Source organism: Aulonocara sp. 'chitande type north' Nkhata Bay, linkage group LG17 (assembly GCF_057382095.1).
Source record: "Aulonocara sp. 'chitande type north' Nkhata Bay isolate Kocher_YH1m ecotype deep benthic linkage group LG17, A_spYH_male_GT1.1, whole genome shotgun sequence".
NCBI lineage: Eukaryota > Metazoa > Chordata > Actinopteri > Cichliformes > Cichlidae > Aulonocara > Aulonocara sp. 'chitande type north' Nkhata Bay.
Window position 1 is genome coordinate 32,148,791 of NC_141360.1, and position 19,359 is coordinate 32,168,149.

Genomic DNA, 19,359 nt, shown 5'->3' on the forward strand with positions numbered 1-19,359 from the left:
GTGTGTGTGTGTCAGACGGAGAAGAAGGGAGAGCCACAGAGAGGCCCAGAATGAGACAAGTGCATCTGGAATAAATATCATTTTATCACCAGGGGTTTATAAGCGCCTTGTGCTGGCAGGTAACCCTCAGATATGGTATAAAACTAGACGCACTGTTAGCTTTAACAAGAGTAATGTTCCATTAGCCTCTCTGCATACGTGTGAGTCAGAATCTGTGTACCGGTGTTTGTATAAAAGGAAAGGGGAAAGACTGTGAGACTGTTCCAGTGTCTCACAGTCTGGAATGAAAAAGTCCATGTGCTAATGTTTGTATAAAAAGTATTTAATTGATTGGCTCACAGACGAAGAAAAAGACCATTCTTAGTAATAGCAAGGAAAAGTATTTCATAGAGTTAAAGACGCTTATTTTTTTGATTGCATGATGCGTAGTGTGGTATAAAAACCTTAAACTCCTAGGACCTGGCATCCACATATGTGGATATCACATTTTGGGTTGTCTAGACCAAAATACTAAATATTGCTATACTTACGAGGACGTTATACTACCACTGTTCTATCGAAATTTAAAGCGAGTGTCCTCATATGTGCATCTAATTTTTCTCAGAAACAAAAATCAGGTTAAAAAAACCCAAAAAACATAAATCTTTGTTTTTACATTCATCAGGCCCCAATCAGCCCAAATAGCAAAGAGAAATTAAAAATACATGCCATGAAAGAGTGCGGGTCTTAGGAGGATAAAGAAAAGCAATACATTAATGTTTAACTGGCATAAATGGGACTAAATATCAATCTCATATAGTTCACTGATTGCTCTTTATTTTAAATTTCATATCATAATAAGAATTTTAGTTATTTCTAATATCAGCAGGTCTTCTCATGGCTCATAAGATAAAATGAAACACTAATACATGCAAATGACATTTTTACTTACTGAGTTATCAGTAAATATGCTGCAAATAATTAAGGCATCAAACATATCCAAATGATATTTGTCCCTAGTTTGTAGTGTTTGATCTTCACCTGTAGGTCTTTGATCTCCCTCCCTCCCTCTATCACTAAAAACAAAAAAAAACCCCAAAATATTCAAATAACTCATTTTATTATTAAACACTGGGATACCTGACAGCACCTAATTTGGCCAGGAAATTAATCTACCGACCCATGTCCCAGCTTCCCCTGTCAGTTTAGATGCATGATAGGACATTTGTACACTGACAGTTTGGTCCATGAGGTTGACCAAAGAATCTGTGGGTCTTCACACAGTCTAAACATGTAATCTGTCTTCATTTAGACACCCTCATCACTGCATTCCTTGTTGCACCGCTGTATCTCTCTGTGTGTATGTGACAGGGTGAGAGGGAGGGTTTAATTGCGTGTTGAGTAAAGAGAAAAAGCGCTCAGAAATGGAATCTAAAAAATGCTAATAAATTATACCTCTGTCTGCATCAGCGTGGATTTCTGTGCTTTGGCTCAAACATTATGAACACCTCTGCCAAATATACTGTTACTTTTTCACGTGTTGCCAAAAAAGCTCTGAACTGCTAAACGATGGACTCTATAAGACCACTAAAGGTGCCCTGTGGAATCTGGAAAAAGCTGGAGCTGCCGTTTTCTAGCACATCCCTCAGAAAACCAATTACCAATTTCACTTCAAGTCTAATACAGGGAGTGCAGAATTATTAGGCAAATTAGTATTTTGTCCACTTCATCCTCTTCATGCATGTTGTCTTACTCCAAGCTGTATAGGCTCAAAAGCCTACTACCAATTAAGCATATTAGGTGATGTGCATCGCTGTAATGAGAAGGGGTGTGGTCTAATGACATCAACAGCCTATATCAGGTGTGCATAATTATTAGGCAACGTCCTTTCCTTTGGCAAAATGGGTCAAAAGAAGGACTTGACAGGCTCAGAAAAGTCAAAAATAGTGAAATATCTTGCAGGGGGATGCAGCAGTCTCAAAATTGCAAAGCTTCTGAAGCGTGATCATCGAACAATCAAGCGTTTCATTCAAAATAGTCAACAGGGTCGCAAGAAGCGTGTGGAAAAACCAAGGTGCAAAATAACTGCCCATGAACTGAGAAAAGTCAAGCGTGCAGCTGCCAAGATGCCACTTGCCACCAGTTTGGCCATATTTCAGAGCTGCAACATCACTGGAGTGCCCAAAAGCACAAGGTGTGCAATACTCAGAGACATGGCCAAGGTAAGAAAGGCTGAAAGACGACCACCACTGAACAAGACACACAAGCTGAAACGTCAAGACTGGGCCAAGAAATATTTCAAGACTGGTTTTTCTAAGGTTTTATGGACTGATGAAATGAGAGTGAGTCTTGATGGGCTAGATGGGTGGGCCCGTGGCTGGATTGGTAAAGGGCAGAGAGCTCCAGTCCGACTCAGACGCCAGCAAGGTGGAGGTGGAGTACTGGTTTGGGCTGGTATCATCAAAGATGAGCTTGTGGGGCCTTTTCGGGTTGAGGATGGAGTCAAGCTCAACTCCCAGTCCTACTGCCAGTTCCTGGAAGACACCTTCTTCAAGCAGTGGTACAGGAAGAAGTCTGCATCCTTCAAGAAAAACTTGAGTGTCCTTGCAAAGAAAGGTGGCTATATTGGTCGCTGATTTGTTTTTGTTTTGTTTTTAAATGCCAGAAATGTATATTTGTGAATGTGGAGATGTTATATTGGTGTCACTGGTAAAAATAAATAATTGAAATGGGTATATATTTGTTTTTTGTTAAGTTGCCTAATAATTATGCACAGTAATAGTCACCTGCACACACAGATATCCCCCTAAAATAGCTAAAACTAAAAACAAACTAAAAACTACTTCCAAAAACATTCAGCTTTGATATTAATGAGTTTTTGGGTTCATTGAGAACATGGTTGTTGTTCAATAATAAAATTATTCCTCAAAAATACAACTTGCCTAATAATTCCGCACTCCCTGTATGTCCAAACCCTTGACATTTTTTGCCTAATTCGTGAGTTGTTGATGCATTCTGGGTTCTTCTTTTTGAGTTTACTTTAACATTTAAATGTCTTAAAACTGTATTTGCAAAAAGACACTTTTACAAAAAGTAAAGTGAAAAGTGAATGTGTTCCACTTTTTACATGTTTTTTTTTTTGCAACGTTGCATTTTTTTATGTGTTCATGTGCTTGTTTGATTGTGTGTGGCAAGTCTTTATAGGAGCATTATGGGATTGTGGAAAAAACAGCAGCGATTTAGACTGAAAACAGATAGAATTTTGAGAATTCTTAACGTTGGGTGTCCTTGAATGTGGTTCTGTCCAATCTGTGGCTGATGGGATGAATGGGATGTGGCTTGGTGCTTCTCGACCACATGGAATGCTATCTATCTGTCAACCAGATCATCCAGGCAGGAGGGAAAGATAGACGGAGTCAAAATGGCTGGAAATGGAGACAGGGACTAGAGAATTGTATGGAAACGGAGGGAGAGAGAGGCATATAGAGACTTGAAAATACATTTTTACATAATTGCTAATTGCAGATAATATCAAATATGTGCTCTTAGCCCTTCTTGGAATACTGGGGACTTGGGAGTTTTGTGTTTACAACCAAGTTAGAAAATATGCGCTTTCACGATTGTCCCTATTTTCTCCCTAGTTTTTCATCATTGTCATGTATCTTCTTATTTTAAAACTGTTTATGCAGGAAGAGCCAATCAAAAAGTGCAAAAAGTTAGATGAGTAAAATAAAGACATATCAGATAAGAACCAATGGGAAGTAGACTCACTTGGCACTTTGTAAGGAACATATTGTTTGTTAGGCACCCTTTTACCTCCACAAGTGCCTAAAATCTTTGTGGCATAGATTCAGCAAAGTGCTGGAAACACTGATGCATCTATGAGAGTATGAATGTGTATGAATGTTAGATAGAAAGCAGTTACGTTGAAAAAGCATAGAAAAAAAGTCCTTCTATGAATTTGTAAATGAAGCTGAATGAAGTTATTGCTATACAAGAACCAGACCATTTACCATTTCCAGCATCACACAGTTCTTCCAGGATGTAAATCTCCCATTGCACCACATCTCAAAGGTGCTCTATTGGACTATGACTTGGTGGCTGTGTGGGTCATTTGAAAACTCATTGTCATTTTTAAGAAACCAGTTTGAGATTATATGAGCTTTGTAATGTAGTTCATTATCCTGATGGAAGATGGGTACACTGTGGTCATAAAGGGATAGACATGGTAGACACTCAAGTAGGCTCCAGTACCTAAATGATGCATTCAGTGTGTGGTCCCCTGCTGCTGTAGCCCATCTGCTTTAAGCTTTGATGTGTTGATGCTCTTCAACATACCTTGATTGCAACAAGTGGTTATTTGAGTTCCTGATTGATGCCATTCTCCTCTGGCATTTTTGTACAGAGAACCACTGCTCACTGAATATTTTATCTTTTCGTGAACATTCTTAAGTAAACCCTGTGCAGGAAAATCCCAGTAGGTAAGCAGTTTCTCATGTCAGCCCGTCTAGCACAAACAACCATACAAAGTCACTTCGATCACCTTCATTCCCCATTCTGATGGTTGGTTTGCACAGCAAGTCGTGTTGACTGTGTCTACATGCCTAAATGCACAGAGTTGCTGTCATATGATTGGTTGATTAGATATTTGCATTAATGAGCGTCTGGTATTTTGGTGAGTCTAAGCAACAATACTGTAAAACTCTTGTTTGCATGCTCTGCATCATAGTCACCATCAAGAGTCTTCCTGTTTTTTCATAATATATAGAGCTTAAGTGTGGTTAAGATGAGTGCGCTCTTCTGGTTGACACATCATGGGTTCGCCATAAAATTAAAGAGTTGCTTCACCCAAATTAGTCTACAACCACGCCGTTGGTTATAGTTGTACTGGTTCAGAGTTTAAGGTGATCTATTCCTGCAATTTCTACATTCAAACAGAAACAGGTGGAAAAGACTGGGCTTTAATCTGTGTTGACACAAAGAGGCATCTTGTGTCCAATGCTAGATTAACCACAGATAGTTTCAACTTTAAGTAATGTCATTGTAACTTTTCAGTGTCATTAACACCAGGAGCTGCACTACTGCTGAAACATTCTTAGTGAAAAATTATTTCATAATATTTTTTATGGCGAGGAGCGTTATTAAATGCTTTTAAGAATGTGTGTGAAGCAACAGTTTTCCTTTCTTTTGATGTAATTTTAATAAAAATGAATGCTTTACTAATCACAATTGGTCTCTGCGCAGGCAAGAGGCACTCCTGGCAGCGATAAGTGAGAAAGACGCCAATATCGCCCTGCTGGAGCTCTCCTCGTCCAAGAAGAAGAAAACCCAGGAAGAGGTCGCAGCTCTGAAGAGGGAGAAGGATAGTCTGGTTCAACAGCTCAAACAGCAGGTAAGACTCAAACACTGACATCCAAGGAAAAACCAGGAAAGCTTTTTGAGAGGAATGCAGGTTCCAAATCTGGAAAAAAATGTAAATAAAAGCAGGGGGAACACAGGTGAGGTGACAGTGACAAGAGTAGTAAAGAAAAACAAGACTGGCAGAGAGAAACTGAGTCCAGATGTAACCGCAGCACTCCAACCACAAAGGGTAAATTTAGGATTAACCTACCACTCCTACTCTCACCACATGCACACACAGAGTTCTGAACTTCAGCAGAGTTCTGGTGACAACATTTTCTTATGAACTGGTATTTATGTAAATGTTCTGTCCGCAGACACATGCACACTAACACACACAAAACCTTGCATGTCACCTTACTGGCACGGTTAGATGTTAATAAGTTCAAGCACACAAATGCTCACACCAATGTGTACACATTCCCTCAGGCCAAAAACAAGGATATAAACATGACCAAATGCCTCTGTGGTTCCACACAGAGGTCTATTCATACACACACACACTCCCACACACACACTCCATAACGCAGTTAAGGTTCTCGTGGGTCTTTTGAAATAACCAACTCCTTAGTGAATGAGCCTACTGGGAGTTTGGTGGATTTCTTCTTTACTGTTCTCTCCTCTGTATGTCTCATCATTTCTCTGGATGTGATATTACTTTTATTAACTTGCTCAACCAATGAAGTATACGATGAGGTGCTCTATACTTTTTAGTGGAGCTTAAGTTTAATGTCACAGTAGTAAATGTAGATAACTTTCAGTATTAAATTAATATACACCTTAACTTTTGTTTATGGTAGGCCATAAACCATAAGCCATCCTTCTACCAAGGAAGGTTGTGATAGACAGTGGCTAAGAAGCATATTTCTTATTCCACAAGGTCAGAAAACATATAAAGTCTCTTCAGGAAGTTCTGGATGTCCCCTCAGTTGGGTCTGCCTGTAAATCCTCCAAAGGTCGGTGCCCAGGAGGCACCCTAACCGGATCTCTGACGAGACAGCTGTGGCTTAGGGGTGTCTACTAATCCCCTGTGTCTACAAGATTCTTCATTTTGCCCTTGATACATTAATACATTAATTAAGAGTGTCAGAATATTAGATCAAAGTTCTGTAAAAAGCAATGTATGAATGAGTATATTTGGGTCGACAGACGGATTCGTGCTGCGGCTGCAGTGATACGGACGCTGTACTGGTCTGTTGTGGTGAAGAGAAAGCTGAGTGTAAAACCGCAGCTCTCAATTTACTTGGTCGATCTACGTCTCTACCCTGACCTATGGTCATGAGCTGTGGGTGGTGACCGAAAGAACGAGATCGCGGGTACAAGCGGCAGAAATGGGCTTCCTCCGAAGGGTGGCTAGCCTCTGCCTTAGAGATAGGGTGGAAGTTCGGCCATCTGGGAGGGGCTCAGAGTAGAGCCGCTGCTCCTCCACATTGAAAGGAGCCAGTTGAGGTGGTTCAGGCATCTGACAAGGATGCTCCCTGGGCGCCTCCTGGGTGAGCTGTTTCGGGCATTTCCCACTGGGAGGAGGCCCCGGGGCAGACCCAGGACGCGCTGGAGAGATTATATCTCTCAGCTGGCCTGAAAACGCCTTGGTGTTCCCCCGGAGAAGCTAGAGGAGGTGGCTGGGGAGAGGGAGGTCTGCTTGGGCTGCTGCCCCCGCGACCTGGCCCCGGATAAGCAGAAGAAGATGGATGGATGGATGGATGGATGGATGGATTTTGGCTTATCTCTTTATTACCAGTCCAGTCCAACGCCTGTGCTCCTTCTAATGCCACAACAATCCACCTCATGTTCCACTTCCTGATTAAGATTCTTGATGTTTGAAAGCATTTGCTTGGGACAGTTATTCCCTCAAACCAAAGGGAGCCAGAGCACTCCACCACTTCCTGGCAAAGAACCATGGCCTCAGACTTGGAGGTGCTGTCTTTCATTCAGGCTGTTTCACACTTAGATGCAAACCACTCCATTGCATGCTGAAGATTACGCGCCAGTGAAACCAACAGAACCACATCGTCTGCAAAAAGCAAGGATACTATTCTGAGGTTTCCATAATGGACACCCGATTCACTCTGGCTAGGTCATGAGATACTGTCCATGAATATCACAAATATGAGCAGAGACCAGGGGCAACAAAGTGTGGAGTCCAAATCGATAGAAAACATGCTTCACGTTGACAAAGGAACTTGTAGCAAATAACCCCAAACAGAGAGTTATGATGCTCAAGATGAGTCTACTTCTATCATAGCCAAAGCTTGATTTTTAGCAGCTAATAAAAGCAGAGACTGTCAGGCTTAACTGTCAGGCTTGTAGCATCATTCACAAGCCCGTTCATAATTACAGCCGAACAGATGTTTTCTGTCAAGTACATTTGGGATTAGTTTTCACCAACTTTGCTGTCAGCTTTGTGGAAGAACTCAAATACTAAAGGTGTTACGTTTCATACATTATACATAATAACAACCCCAGGACTGATCTTAACAAAATTCAGCTGTTAAATTATACACGCAAGTGTGAAAAAACAGGAAAATTACTGTACAGGGAATCCCTTTCTAACTTTTCTCCTTCCCTTTCTTTTTGCACTGTTTTTCTACATTTTACTTTTTTTTTTATTTGACCTTTGACCTTTGTTATCTGTTTCACTATCCAACCAGGCTTTCCATTTTATGTTTTGCTCAATTACTGCCAATACATCCCAGACAACCCTACAGAAATACCATCCAAGTTTTTTTTTTTTTAATTTGATAGTTGCACGAAATGTAACTTTCACTGGTGGAACAGTCTGTTAAACTCGCTTAGATCATATAAAAATGTATTATCTAAGCATACTCTGTGTGTAATCAGCAATCTCGTAAGCACAGTGCACACCAGGCATACAGATATGATAACGACACATGGTAAATCATAACTAAGCAAAAATCGTAGAGCTTTACACTCACTTTAAAACCCCATGGTTCAGATTAACTTGTCATAAAGACCCCTAGAATACAAATGCTATCACAAGACTTTCGTGTTCAATGTTGCCAAAAGTTGACTTAATGTATGGAAGCTCCGAGGTTTCAAAAAGACAAGCATTGGCTATGCAAAAGAAAAGCAACATTTGCACGCCACAGTGTTTGAATAGATGTTTAAGAGAGAAGTGCAAGGTGTTAGAAAGTAGTGTCAAATGAAGTCAGAGTAACAGTCCTCACCCTCTCTCTTTTTTCCTTCCTCATCCCTCCATCTCGTCTCCGTCTCCGCGTTCTATTTGAAGTCATTTATGACACTTCAGGGTCTCGAAGGTGGTTACTGACAACACAGAGACTCAACTGTCTGCAGCTATGAGTGTGCGCATGCATGCAAGGGTGTGTAACGTTTTGCACAGCTCCAAGTCTCTCACTCTCTCTCTCGCTCCCATTCTCTCTGTAGAGCCATAATGTTCAGTCTCCAGTGATGGATCACAGCGGAGACTTCCTCAGTATTCCTGTGTGTACACATGCATCTGTTTGCAATGTTATCAAGTAAGCTGAGGCTTATGTAGCATTTTCTTGTGTCACGGATCGACTTTTAGATGCTTATAAATTAACTGACAAGTGGACAGAGGCAGAGTGATAGCATAAAATTAAAACTGAGTTTTTTGATGAAGAGTAAACTCTGTTTGTCGTAAGGCCTCATGTGGCAGGTAGTGTTTCAGTTAGCAAGCTAACTTTGGGTTAATACTCTGGGTTTGCAGTTTTATGAATGCTGTTCACTTATGCGTGTGTTAGAAAAGTTGTTTGAAAAGTTTTTGAAGTTTGTTTTTTGACGACGACCACTCTTCAGTGAGTCACAGGTCAGAGTTGGGGTGTTTTTTGATGGAGTGCTTAAATACTGTTTCCAGTCTGGTCTGAATTTGGGTTTCACACAGCACAGTAACCTATGCCGCAGAGCTGTCAGACCCCACTACAGAGCAGGTTAAATTCAGAGAATTACATTTCTCGTGCCATGGAGCTGTTTGTGTAGTAACAGGCATGTAGAATTGATCGTACCCTATCTATTATGAGATTTATTATGAATTGAAACTATTTCAGTTAATCCATTGCAAGGTATTAATGCTGTGTACTAATGATATGGCGATTGTAAGCACATTTAGTCAGAACAGACTAATAAACCAGTGAATACAAGCAAAGAAGATTTGTATTTGTTGTGCTTATGCTGCATACGTTAAAACGCACCTGTGTCCCTGAAAGCTTTTCCTGCATGTTAACCTTTGACCCCCAGCTGCAGGAGGCTGTAGATCAAGGTAACTTCAGCTCTCTTCACTCTCCTGTGTATCCCACAGTCTCCTTCCTCTTCCCTCTAAAGCAGTTTTCACACATCTGCTGAAGCCCTAAACATTTCTCAACATACCTGCCGTAAGTGCATGTGACAACCCAAATATATGATACAACTGGATTGGTCTTGCCTGCCTAGCACAAAATCCACCTGTGCCAATGTGAGAAATCCAATGCAATGGTAAATTTCTGATGAATTTACAGCAAATCACTGGTATTCATGGATCCTGGACTGTGCAGTGTATTTCAAATATTAACAACTGATTTTTCCTGACACATATTATGTGTTAAATGCATAGAGTGTATATGAAAGATGCAGTCAGCCTTTGGTTTAACATCACATCTTTGGAGGCTCTACTTTGCATTTTACGGCTGTCACCATCTTGATTTTCCAAAGCCAGTAGTGACCACATTTATACCGTAGACTGAATCTAACATGTAAAAGTAAAAAGTTACCATGCTTCTCACCTCATTTTTGACCTCCATAGGCATTTTTCTAGCATACTTTTTTTTTTTTTTTATCTGGGATGGCTGTGGGTCAGAAGGTAAATCATTTCATCTGGTAATTGCAAGGTTGTTGATTTGATCCATGATTGCTCCAGTCCATGTCCCAAAGTATCCTTGGGCAAGATACAGAATCCCACAGTACAGGAAAAGGAAGTACACAAGAAAAAAGTGCTTGTGTGAAAGAGACATGTAGTATAAAATGCTTTGGGTGCTGGAGTAGAAAGCTGTTGTATAAGAATCAGTCCATTTATCATTTATGGCTTTAGTTGCTAGTTTGAGGTCTTATCCAACACACCATAGTGTTCATTTTGTAAATTATGGTCCAGCTTGTAACAAATTAAGGAAAAAGCAGTTGGTGTGGCTACCTTGACAAGTCACTGTCATATTATCTTGCAGTGTACTTGGTTTCTTTGTGAACTCCATCTGTGCCACGCACTCAATTTCAAAAGCAAAGAAAAAATAATATTTGTAATATTTTATGAAATGTTACAATAGAAAGAAGAGGGTGGAGGTGAGGAATTAGCAGGATCTCTCCTTTAGCAGACACATGTTTAACAGTTACAGGTCAGGGATGTATGTGTGGCTATGGTCCTCGGTCCAAACCTCTATGGCTGTAATATGGACATTTTTAAGACTTTTGGCTCTTCGTGTGATGATATTGTATTTCCAGCAGACCTGAATGAGATCTGTCCGCATCCATAATGTGGTCCATAAAGGGTCAAAACATATTTAAATAAATCTTTAATCTTTAAATCTTTACATAAATTATTTTTTACACAACAAATATTTGCATTCTTAGAACATATGTCCTGACATTCTAGATTTCCTATTTTGGTTTTGCAAATTAAATTATCTCCATTTTATTTGTGAACTAAAAACATCTTTAATACTATAACGCCCCTGTTCTTCTTTTCTGAATCACAGTTCATAGTGTTCATGCTTTGTTTTCCCACTAAACTCTTCATCACTTCTTGTTTGTAGTTATGATGACCTCCCGTGTTACTGGCAAGTGAAAAAATGTGGATCTAATCAAATTTATAACACCGCCGAGACTTACTGCAATGAAATAATCTCCACAGCACTCAGCTCAAACACGATTCATTATCATTTGTATTTTTCCACTTATTAACAATTTTCTTTTCTTGATATAAAATGGGTTAAGAGTAATCTAATTTCTTATCATGATGAAATAGTTCTTGTCAAACCGTGACTCAGCAACTTTTCATTGTTGATAATTGCACAGATATCTACAAAGGCGCTTCTATTGCCACCGGAGAGAAAGGCGAAACAATAATCTCATGTAATGTTCCCCAGAGCGTTATCGTAATGAAATAATTTTCTTCCAAGCGTGGCTCAGCAGCCCCCCCACCCCCTCACTTCACCTCGTTTTCATTTGTTTCTCATTCTTTCGATTGTTAGCGAGTTACAGCCGAGCTGTATGAAGGATGTGTGGGGGAGAAGCGGAGGGGAGGGAAGAAGACGTAGAGAAGCTTGAGGGAGGAGGAGTGAAATAATGGTGTGATGATTAGATTAAGTGAGAAAGAGAGTTGGCACAAGAACAAATGAGCTGAAGTCAGCATTCCTGACAGTTAGCGAAAGAGGAGAAATGTAAAGAAAGGCCAAAGTGGAAAATGAGGACACTTCTTCAGCCATACTTTCTTCTTTGTCTTTCCACCTCACCGATTTGCATCAACTTCATTTTTAGGATTTTTTTTTTCCTCTTGCATGTTGCTCTCTAGATTTTCCATCATTTAAAGACAGATTTTTACTAAAGACTAATAAAAATCTTCTTTTTAGAATTTTGGCCATAGTCATTTTTAAAAGCTTTTAGAAACAAAATTACCACAATTGGACGAGACGGCAGAACTGCACTTTTAGATTAATTAGAAAAGCTGCTTCACATAGACATGAAGACTTGCTTATGAGTATCGATGTAAATAAGTAAGGTACGAATGTAATAGGATGGGGCTGATTGTTCAATTAACCACACTGTAACTCATACTATTTGTCATATTATTGCATTAATAATGTGCCAAAAGGCACAAATATTCTCAGGTGATCCACTTCATGCCTTAAATTGCGATTAAAAAAGAACAAAGACTTTTGCTTATCTTAAAAGACCAAATTCATTTTGTAGCAACCTGTAAACATGTTTATTTCTGCAGCATTTAATATCAGTATTTAAGGTGCCAAAGTCAATCTATTGGGATTGACTTGGTTTTGGAGCCAGCCTCAAGTGGCTCTTCAAGAAATAAACAATAAATAAATAAACAAAATGAACTCGAAATAGTGGACTAGACATGAAAACAAGAAGAGAGAAAGAGGACATGTTGCAAGCAGAAGGAAGGAAACAAACAGAAGCTGGAATTGGCCACAGATAAAATCAAGTTATGGAGCTCAAAATGAGAGAATGAAGCAGGGAAAAATGAAATACTATGTTTATAGATGGGAAGAAGACACTTAAAAAAGTGAGCTTCGATAACTACAGAAAGGAGTGCGTTAGGTATTTGGGTAAAAAGACTTAATCTTCAAAAGTATTATGTATGACAGAGGTGAGCAATGAAGACAGGAAGAGTGGGAGGAACTGGGGATTATTTTGATACAGAAAGCTCTAGGATGAGGAGAAAGAGGACAGGACACAGATAAAGTGTTTTTACAGAAAGGTAGGACAGAAGATACTAAAGAGATCAGAAATCAGGCACCCTCTTGACACAGCTTATCCTCTTCTTAACTGTCTTTCCTCCTTTTTGTTTCTTGCTTTCCAGATCCCAGAGCCTTTTTTGCAAGTGTTGGAGCAAATGTTTTTAATGTATGTTTACTTACGATCTCTTAACCTTTATGAAATAAACTTTCCTAAGGACAGAGGCACATCTGTCTGTTCAGCTTTATGTTCGTGTTCCATATGAACCTGGGGTTTTGGGTTATTATTATCTATTTTCATCTTTGAGGCAAACTCCTGGCATAAGTCATGTAGGCATATTTCTAGAAATTAACCGTAAGACTCCACACACGAGACCTCTTCCTCCATCTTTCAGTGTGACACAGTCCACTAAAGAGATGCTTACCTAAGATGGTCATTCAGAAGAACATAGAAACAAACAAAGACACCGGCTTTATTAATCCCACACTGGGGAAATTCACACGTTACAGCAACACAAGGGTCAGCAAGAAAAAGTGAATTAGAGATAATAATTGGAATAAATAAAAGAGAAAAACAATAGTGTACAAATAAAAAAATACACAATTTTACATATGTACATAAAGTGAAGTGGCAGTGATATATGTATTTATATGTTTTTGCAGGCAACTATCACGTGTGTGTGTATTGTACAGTCTGGACCAAGTCTTACTTGCTCTTTTAATTTCATTAAATTTGCGTTTCCCAAGCCAGTGTCTGGTGCATATGAACTTTCCATATGTTACAACAACAGCATAAAGAAAAAAAAATCTGTGTAAGGACGGTTGCGGGGGAGGGCAGGTGGAAGTTGCGGTCAGATACTAATAAAGGTGACTTTACAGCTCTGCGCGTGTTTATCTTCAAACTTGTGTGGTGTGCAGATAAACTGTCTGCTCTGCGAGTTTGCTTTATAGGTGTTTTTAAGTGCGGCATGGGCTCGTTTGTGCAGGTCCAGATACTCACCAAGTGTAACACACTGTCAGACGCGTGATCGTTTTGCTCACATGCACACTCCTAAAAGTGCAGTCTTTCATTTAGCTTTCAAACAAATGCATATAAAAAAATTTTTTTTTACTTTTTGTCAAACACACACACACACACACACATATATATATATATATATACATACACACACACACAAAACCTCAGTCTGTCCTGCTTAAGCTCCTGTTCCTTGCAGGGCTCAGTGTGAGGCTAAGGGGATTTAGAGTATACAAGACTTACAGATTTATACTGACTCCATCTCTTGCTTTTCATCTCTCACCCCTCACACTTTGCAGGCCTACTGTAAAACCTGAAGTATAACTATAACATGTGAAACAGATGGAGCAGCAAGACGAGGAGAGAAGACGAAAAGTGGGGGGGGGGGGGGGGAATGTGACAGTAATCCGAGGAGCAAAAAGATGGTTGCAGAGAAAAGACAGGAGAAATGAGAATGGAGAAAAGAAAGATACGGAGGAGGAGGAGATGAAAGTGTTTTGGAGGCCTTTGTATGTGTACAGTCTAATATTTGTCTAAGTCTTTATGGATCTCCCCTCAAGTGGCAACTTAACAAGCCTGTTATTTTTCTGCGCCGGTTAACAAGCTACACAACAGGTTGCATGATGGTTGTGTGTGTTTGCAGTCTGAAATGTGCAAGATGAACCAACCCAGTTCTTGAAACTCAAATACAAATGGACAGTTGGGAAGCCCTCTGTTACTGTTTTCCTCTTGCGCACAAAAACACACACATATGCACACTTTTTCAGGCAAAGCTCATGGCACTCACTCAAAAATCTACTTCTCTCCAAATTAACTTCACGCGCACACGTACACACACTGGTTTATGCTCCGTCTAAAACACGAATGTCATAATGATGATCGTGCTAAATTCCACCTAAAAACAAAAACGTGTTTCTAATGAGATATATTATTTTTGTCTCTGCAGACGCAGAACAGGATGAAGCTGATGGCGGACAACTATGAGGATGATCATTTGAAGGTTTCATCCCCAAACTCAGAGCAGCCCAACAATCACAAACCCTCCCCAGACCAGGTAAGATAACTGCCCCGGACGGTGTGCATTGGCCAAACCAGTGAAATCTTTATTTTCTTTAATAATATTTGAATGAAAGACTTTCCAGCAAGTCATATTGCCATTTCTGGGCTATTGGATGTTAGCTTATTTCTCTTCAAATTTACTAATTAAAGTTAACCATTTTTTAGCACTATTACTTGTTCTGCACTCTCTATATCTCTGTTAAGTTTCCCTTTTTTGCTAAACTAACTTCCTGTTTCTGAACTCACGCTGCGGCTGGACTGAACTAACCGATAGGACGATGAGGAGGGCATTTGGGCCTAGCCAATCACATGCCTTCTTCCTCACCCTCAGTCCATCATTGTGTACAGAAGGGTGAGCGTCTTCTCTGTCTGGATTTGATCATGGCCATTGTTTCATTCGTCTTCCTTTTCTTTCGTTTCATCCGTGACTTTGTGATCTCATTCTGGCATCATTGTCTGTCATTTCACTTTATTTGTGGCCTCATATCGTTTTTTATTTATTCAGTTTTCCTCCATTCTTTCTAACATTGAAATCCAATCTTGAAATGCATCTTTTATTCTGTGATTCATCTTTCCTTTCCTTTTCCCTTCAGCCATCAAATCTTGAATTGTGCTTCATTTGTTCAATTTCTCATCCTTAAATATAATTTCATCCTCTCATGATAAGGATTTCTTCCAGTTGGCATTCTCTGAACTCTTTTTTATGATTTATTTTTTTCCCTGTGCATTTTTATACCCATGATTTCATTATTTCAACCTTCATTAATCTTTTGGATGATTCCCTTGTTCCCCAAGTCTACTTGGGTCTTGCCTTTGGTTTGATATTGTAAGCTTCATGTGTCAATCATATGCCAACTGAGACCATATTCTTATTCAAATCAACTGAAATGTGTGATGTAGTGTTGGAAATGTGCACCTTTGCTAAACTGCTATGTAAAAAGTAGATTTCTTCTGTCAGAAATGATGAAAAGAAGGTTTTTCCTTTGACCTTGCTCCTGTGTTGTTTTTTTAATCATACAATAGGGGCTTTCCAGTATTTCAAAAGCCCAAAGGTCATTAATTGTAGATGCGTAACAAGATTCAACTCAAGAAAGAACAAAAGACACCCAACCACAATACGTCTAATGTAGAGCAGTCTTTCTTAAGAAAAAAGAAAGAAACCTGAGCATTGAGTAGTGCAAGTGTTCAGGTTTCAACGCCAAACTGGCAAAGTCACTTGTTCCCATTAAACTCTTGAAACAAGTGAATTGGAAATTTTTACACATTTTAAGCAATTAATGGTTAAAAGGCTCTTCTAAGTTTAGTGGTTATTAAAAGGCATCCAAACGGTTGGATCTACTAAGACCACAGTGCAGAGACGGCACCACATATGAGCTGCACATGCTGCTTTTAGTGCAGCTCAGCTGCTCCAGATGGATTTCCCATTGGGATGCTAAAAGCCCAAAGGTTCACCATTGGATCTAAGTTTGACCCTGGTTATTAATTAGCGGTAGCACCTCCCTGCTGAGAGAGGCAGCACACACACAGCTTATACTCTATCTCCTTTTCTTTCTGTTTCCACCTCTCTGTATTTACATAGCCACATGAAAACACACTCTCTTGGTGTGTAAGATTGGTAATTTGCCATAGCACATTTCATCCGCACAGTGAGTGATTGTGTGTATTCTGTGAGGGGATTTTGTGCTGCAGCTGGACAATGAAATGCTTCAGAGACAACTGCTGCTGCACAGAAACACAGGGGAGCACTCTTAAGACACATCAGGCATTGTCAAGGCCACTTCATGGTATTTTGCTTTTTCAAATAGCTTTCAGATTTATTAGATGCATAACTACACAAAATAGTAGAAAATGTACATTTTATAAATTAGCAAGTGTCTTTTTCAGAGTTTTTTAATGTGTTTTAAAATCTGTCACCATTTCTATGGAAGTGAAAGTGATATTACATTTACATTACTTATTCCTGAGATGTTTTTTTTGTAAGGTGGATTAAACAGTTTGACAATACAGTCTAAACATGTAATTGGTTCAGCTTGTTTGGCTGTTGGTTAACAATCTAGCATCCACAGTTTTAAAGACATCATGTTCAGATTTTGTGTGATGGTAGATACCAGAACAGCCTGAGATGATTTCATTTTGGTGAAATGGTCACGCTCTTCGGGGAGAGTTGTGCTCTGTGAGTGTTCTTGTTTTCCTTATCAAACAAAACAGTTTTTCACACGTCTTGCCATTTTTTTCCCTCATCTCACAAGCCCAAAACCCTCAAATTAATCCAGTTACAACAGCGGTCCCCAACCGCTGGGCCACGGACTGGGCCACGACCCAGTCCGTGAGTCGTTTGGTACTGGGCCACGAGAGTTGAGGTTCGGGTGTGAAATTTATGGTTTTCAGGGTTTTTATTGGTTTTTAGCATTAACTCGGGTTACCTGGGTCTTTTCCCGTGTGTTATGAATAAATCGTATTTTTTTCTGGTACCGGTGCTGGTTTTATTTTGTTGTATTTATCCACGACACCTTAAAGGCCGGTCCGTGAAAATATTGTTGGAAATAAACCAGTGAAATACGAATACAGAAGATCCAAGCTCCACAATGAACACCCGCGGACGACCAGCGGATTCAAACCCAGAACCTTAATGTGAGGCAAACACTAATGCTGTGCAGCCTTTTGTATAGTGTTTGTATATTCCCCCCTGTCTGAATGGGTTCTGTCTGGGTACTCTGGCTTCCCCCTACAGTCCAAAGACATGTAGGAGTGAATGGTTGTCGGTCTCTCTGTCTTAGCTCTGCAACAAACTGACGAGCAGTTTTACAACCGGATGATACATTTGCTTGGCAGTTTAAGAGATCATCTACTAGCCAAGACTTCATCGGTTGGGTCACTGAGATAGCACTTACAGAGCAGTGAAAGCCTACACCCACTACTGATGCTGATGCTGGACAAATATGTGCATTTTTGCTGGTGTGTATTTGTCTCAGAGGGTTCTGCGGAGGAAGAAAAGTCTTGATTTCACCATATAATGTGGCCATAGAGGTTTTTTTTTAATACATCCCATCAGCGAGGCTAGCTGAATGTCTCTCTATGGAGTTCTTTCATAGAACAGTAAGAATCTGGTAGGCAGGCAGGGGAGTCTAATAAAGAAGCACAAACACACACACACTGACTCACAGTGCTGTATAAAGTTATTTCTCCTTTGGGATTGTTTCATACTACAGTAAGATACTGAGAAGCCCTGCGGACCCATTAACCACACACACACACACACACTGCATATGTTGGCTATTGGAGGCTGTGTAATACAAGAAAAACATGTATACCTTAATGAAAGTCTTGCGAATACTTTCAGTGGTCTGTGTTCCTGTTCGTATTTTATCCCATAATTCCTCCTCCATTTTTCTTATAATAGAACTTAAAGAAAAGGAAACAACTCGTGTTATTTCTCTCCTAATGTCTTCCTCATATCGCCGTCATTCCTTCCATTCTTCGTGTCTGTTTCTCATTCGTCTTGTATTTGATCCGCAGAGCTCCACTGCAGGTCTGGAAAGTGTGGACAGTGATTTTTTTTTTTTAAGCTTTCTGACAGAATAGTATGAATTACAAAGTGTGAGAGGACAGCTGTTACAAATATGTTAAGTATGTTTGTAGAGCAGTAAAGCCAAATTTGGAGAATTTTCTTCAGATATTGCCATATTACACATTAGTCTGGGAGAGATAACGGCCTCACTGCACATCTGCCATCAGCAAATATAACTCAGAGCCAAAGAAAGAGGGCTTGAAATGCCGAATGTGTAGAATCTCTCCAGCCTTTTAACTCCAAATGTTGTCGTTCCCTCTCTTTCCTTCTCGGTCTACCTCCCTTTCTCCTCCAGAGGGAAATGTTCAGTAATGTATTTTGTAATGGACTGTAACCTACTGGCAGGTCCTCCCTGGAAAATACTGTAACTGGAGCCATTTACAAAGCTGATAACCACCATGAATGAGTGTGAGTGTGTGTATGTATGTTTTTCTGTGTCGGAACCTATTTGTGTCTGCGTGTGTATGAGTGTGTTGCGCTGACTTGTGCTACCACACATTTAAAAGTGTATATTTTATGTGTTTGTGTGTGTTAGGGTTAGGTTTAGCTGCTGGTGAGTATTGGCGATTCACTGGAAAAACACAAAATTGCTGAGACTTTTTCTGTCAGTTGTTTGTGCAGCAAATCAGGGAAGACTCAAAATCACAAGTGACAGCTCCTCTGATGTACTGTCACTTTTCATTGTTGCGTCAATGCCACTAAAGAATGGAGTACAATTTTTTTTCACAAAATCCCTCCATCCAATCTACTTTTGATGAACTTAACCTCAAAAGGATTCTCAAATGCCAGAGCAATTAAATTATGTTTTTGTCAGTGTTTAAGTGATAACCAAGTAAGTATTTTATAGTTAGAAAACATGCTAAAAGTGACTAGGACAAGTAGGCAACAGGTAAGCGACT

The 19,359-nt window shown here is 39.8% G+C and overlaps 1 protein-coding gene across 16 annotated transcripts in view; it reads left to right on the forward strand.

Annotated features, from left to right (window-relative positions):
* Positions 1 to 19,359, forward strand: part of LOC147310381 (ELKS/Rab6-interacting/CAST family member 1-like) — a 151,707-nt gene that overhangs the window by 104,632 nt on the left and 27,716 nt on the right. For 11 of the 16 annotated variants that reach the window (XM_086269781.1, XM_086269785.1, XM_086269784.1 and 8 more), the window contains 2 exons: positions 5,224 to 5,371; positions 14,780 to 14,887. In XM_086269781.1, the coding sequence (XP_086125907.1) occupies positions 5,224 to 5,371; positions 14,780 to 14,887 (256 nt within the window). Of the gene's footprint in view, positions 1 to 5,223; positions 5,372 to 14,779; positions 14,888 to 15,166; positions 15,245 to 19,359 lie in introns of all 16 variants that reach the window. The other 5 variants (XR_015125809.1, XR_015125810.1, XR_015125812.1 and 2 more) reach the window with 1 other exon arrangement.